Source organism: Cicer arietinum, chromosome 7 (assembly GCF_000331145.2).
Source record: "Cicer arietinum cultivar CDC Frontier isolate Library 1 chromosome 7, Cicar.CDCFrontier_v2.0, whole genome shotgun sequence".
Classification (NCBI taxonomy): Eukaryota; Viridiplantae; Streptophyta; class Magnoliopsida; order Fabales; family Fabaceae; genus Cicer; species Cicer arietinum.
In genome coordinates, this window is record NC_021166.2 from 12,363,444 (window position 1) to 12,367,035 (window position 3,592).

A 3,592-nucleotide genomic window follows, 5' to 3' on the forward strand; every position below is an offset into this window, starting at 1 on the left:
ACGATCATCAAAACTCGTCCAAGGCTCTATCTAGCTGATATAAGTATTTTTATAAAACTACACATTTGCCCCTTAATTTTATTTTATTTTTACATTTTGTTGCTTTAATTATTTCTTATTCTGTTTTAGTTTGTTAATTTTACTATCTTTAGTTATTTTTCGCATTTTCATCAAATTATGTATAACTTTATTAACTTTGTCATATGTTAACGTTTGGTGATTAAGATTTTTAACTCACTCATATAATTATTTTTTATTTTGAGAAATATAATAAAATTTATTTTAATTAACTATTTCTAATTTAAATTTATATAAAATATTCAATTTAATAATATCAATATTTTTCTGTTAAATTAAAATTTAAAGATAAGTTATATAAAAATTTTACTTGAGAACAATTCTAAATTAACATTTACACTTTATACAAAAATTCAGTTTTCCTTTTCGTCTTTTTCTTCTCTTAAATATAGTTCTTCTTCTTTTTATTCATTTGAAAATATTGTCTCTCTTCCCAAATTTAAAAATATCTATAGAGTTCTCAAAATCAATCTTAGCGCAAAACATTGACACATGAATTGGTTTTTTTTCTGTTTTGTTTTGTTTAGGTGGGAATTTTTTAAAAGGTTTAATTTCAATGGTGATTTTTGATTTTTAATGTATCTAAGAAATAGTATTAATTGAGAAAATAATCTAAAGCTCATTAAATAATATTTGATTCCATTTAATATAGCATTTTCCCACTCAATCATTAAATTAAGTACTAATGCATCTATTTTTCTTTTAGCATGTTGAATTTTCTCATACTATATAAACCATCATCATTAGTTCCTATCATTATGTTTCTTTTTGTGTAAACTCTAATTTCAATCGCTCTCTAAGCATAGATTTTATATTAATATTGTTGAGTCTGAAATTTTAATCATCAAAAGCTAATGATATATATATATATTTAAAATTTTATTATTATTTTTAATATAAATATAAATATTTAGAATATAATATATATATATATATAAAACTTTTTTACACTAACCATCAATTAAAATTATTTATTTTATTATATTATATTATTCAAATAAGATAAAATCACGTAATTTTACGGTATTTATATTACAACTAAATAGAGTGTAAAACTCTTTTAGTTTTTTTTCTCTCAAAAGTTCATAGAGACATAAAAATTTTGATGTCTCTATTATTTGTATTAATAGAGACTTTATCTTATTAAAACTAGAATTCAGAATTTTGTTTTCTTAAATTTACTTCTTTAGGTCTTGTATTTTTATTTTTATTTAATCAACTAATACAAATGAAAAATTGCAAGAAGCAAGGAATAAAGACATATTAAATAATGATTTTAATTTCTATATTAATTGGTATAATAGTTACGAGTTTTTAATCTCTATTGTATAATTTTAAACAATTTTATTCTTCTACTCAATATTTTAAAACAAAAGAAATATATATATTCCAAAAGTTGGCTATCTAGTTACAAAAGCGACATTTTTAAACAACTCTTAAAGCAAAATAAATATGTATATTTCAAAAGTCCTTTTAAATTAAATGTAAACAAATAATGAGTATTTTTTAAATAAAATTTTCAATGTCAACGGATATAAAATCAATTATTGAGTTAGTCCACCTCTTACAAAATATTTTTGTTAGCGTTATTTGAACTTTGAAGAAATCTAAAACACAATTCATTTAAATTTTCTTTAATAGCAAAAATCAATTTTATAAGTAAATTAAGTGCAATGGCAATAAATAGGTCCATTATCAGTATTTTTATTTGTTAAGAAGAATTTATAGTAAAAAAGTAAAAAAGAATTTATTTGATCAATTAGTAAATGGAAATGAAATAATGGAATAATGGTGATTATAATTTATAATTTTTATATGTAGAGTTGTCTAAATTGGTTTAGTTGGAATGAGTCAATCCTCCAATCCGCTAAAATATAAGGTTTGAGCTTAATTTTTTCATAACTTTTTAGCTCGGTTCGAATAAATTCGCTACCTATTTGGGCTAGTTCATATGAGTACCGGACAGCGAGTTATCCGTATAACTAATTTTAGAAAGAAAAAAAAAAATATATATATATATATATATTATTTTTAATGATAAAATAATCTTTAGTTGATTTTATATTTGTAACAATTAATTTTTTTACTTTCTTAAGTGGACAATCATCCCACACTTTCGAAAATGTGAACATTGTTTAAAAGTCTAAAATTACTTATTTTAGAATCACATTAGAATTATTTAGCATTTTATTTGAATTTGATTTGAGTTTGGAATATGTTAGACAAATTTAAATTCATTTGTTATGCTAAATAATATCTCTAATTTTTGAATAATTTTAATTTATTTTAATTTGTGTATTGTTTGAATAATGTATCGTTTTTAAAATTTTGAATTGAATTTGTGTTAATTGAAAAATTCAAACTTAATTTATGTATAAAAAATTAACCATAATATTTTTTAATTGATCATAAAAAAAAAAACGGACATTTCAATTGATTCATATATAATTTTGTTTAAATGAATATAGAAATTAAAAGAGTTTAAAAAAATTAAAAATATAATAAATAGAAAAATATACAAAATAGCCGCTCAACTCACAATCCATCTAAGACTAGACTAAAATAGTATTTTACAACAAGTGGTATGAGTATAAATAGTATTATTTATAGCTGTCCTATGAACGTGGCAGGCAGTGGACGGAATAACTCGGCATGTTGAACAAGTGGTGCCTCTGTTCCATTCCACGTGGAAGGAATATTTGAGGGATATTTATCTTTTGTGTTGATCCAATCTTCCATTCTCAATAATGGATACATATAAATAGCCATCAAACTAACACCGATTACACACACTATTCGTTAAACACTTGTGATAGAGATAGACAAGCAAACCCAAAGAATATGCAATCTACAAGTACAATGGAGAAGCTGAAAAACACTGCTAGTGCTGCCAAGGAGCACGCCGACATCTATAAAGCCAAAATAGACGAGAAGGTATTCTTTAAAATTATTTAATTAATTTTTAAAATAATAATACATGATATATTTTTAATTTATTTATAATAATAATAATAATACAGACAGAGAAAGCAATGGCAAGAACAGAAGAGGAGAAAGTGATAGCGCATGAGCGTGCAAAGGCTAAAGAAGCTAAAGCAAAGATGGAACTACATGAAGCTAAAGCGAAGCATGCAGCAGAGAAGCTTAGCGCGAAACAGTCACATTATTACGGTGGTCACCATGAAGCTCAACCAGTTGGGTCAATTTCCAAACCTGGAACCACTTTTCCAACTTATCCACCAGGAGGAGGAAACCTTCCACCAAACAACCACATATAATCACATGTATATGTCTTCTCTCTGTGTTTCAATCCAGCTTCCACGTTATAATCCTTCTTGGAATTTCTTTTATATATGTATTTGAGGAGGATGGCAATTCAAATTTTGATTCCTCTAGTATAGTTTCGATCGAGTAGTACCTTATGATATTATTTAATTAAGTATATCCATCTCAAAAAATATTGTAGAACTATGATCTCTAAATGGATTGAAGAATTTATAGTTTTTGAACCTCA

The 3,592-nt window shown here is 24.2% G+C and overlaps 1 protein-coding gene across 1 annotated transcript; it reads left to right on the top strand.

The window, feature by feature from the left end:
• The first annotated feature begins 2,852 nt into the window (after nt 1-2,852).
• On the top strand, nt 2,853-3,592 carry LOC101490213 (uncharacterized). The gene is made up of 2 exons (XM_004508968.4): nt 2,853-3,012; nt 3,099-3,592. The coding sequence occupies exons 1-2, from the start codon at nt 2,920-2,922 to the stop codon at nt 3,354-3,356; spliced, it is 351 nt and encodes a 116-aa protein (XP_004509025.1). The 5' UTR covers nt 2,853-2,919; the 3' UTR covers nt 3,357-3,592.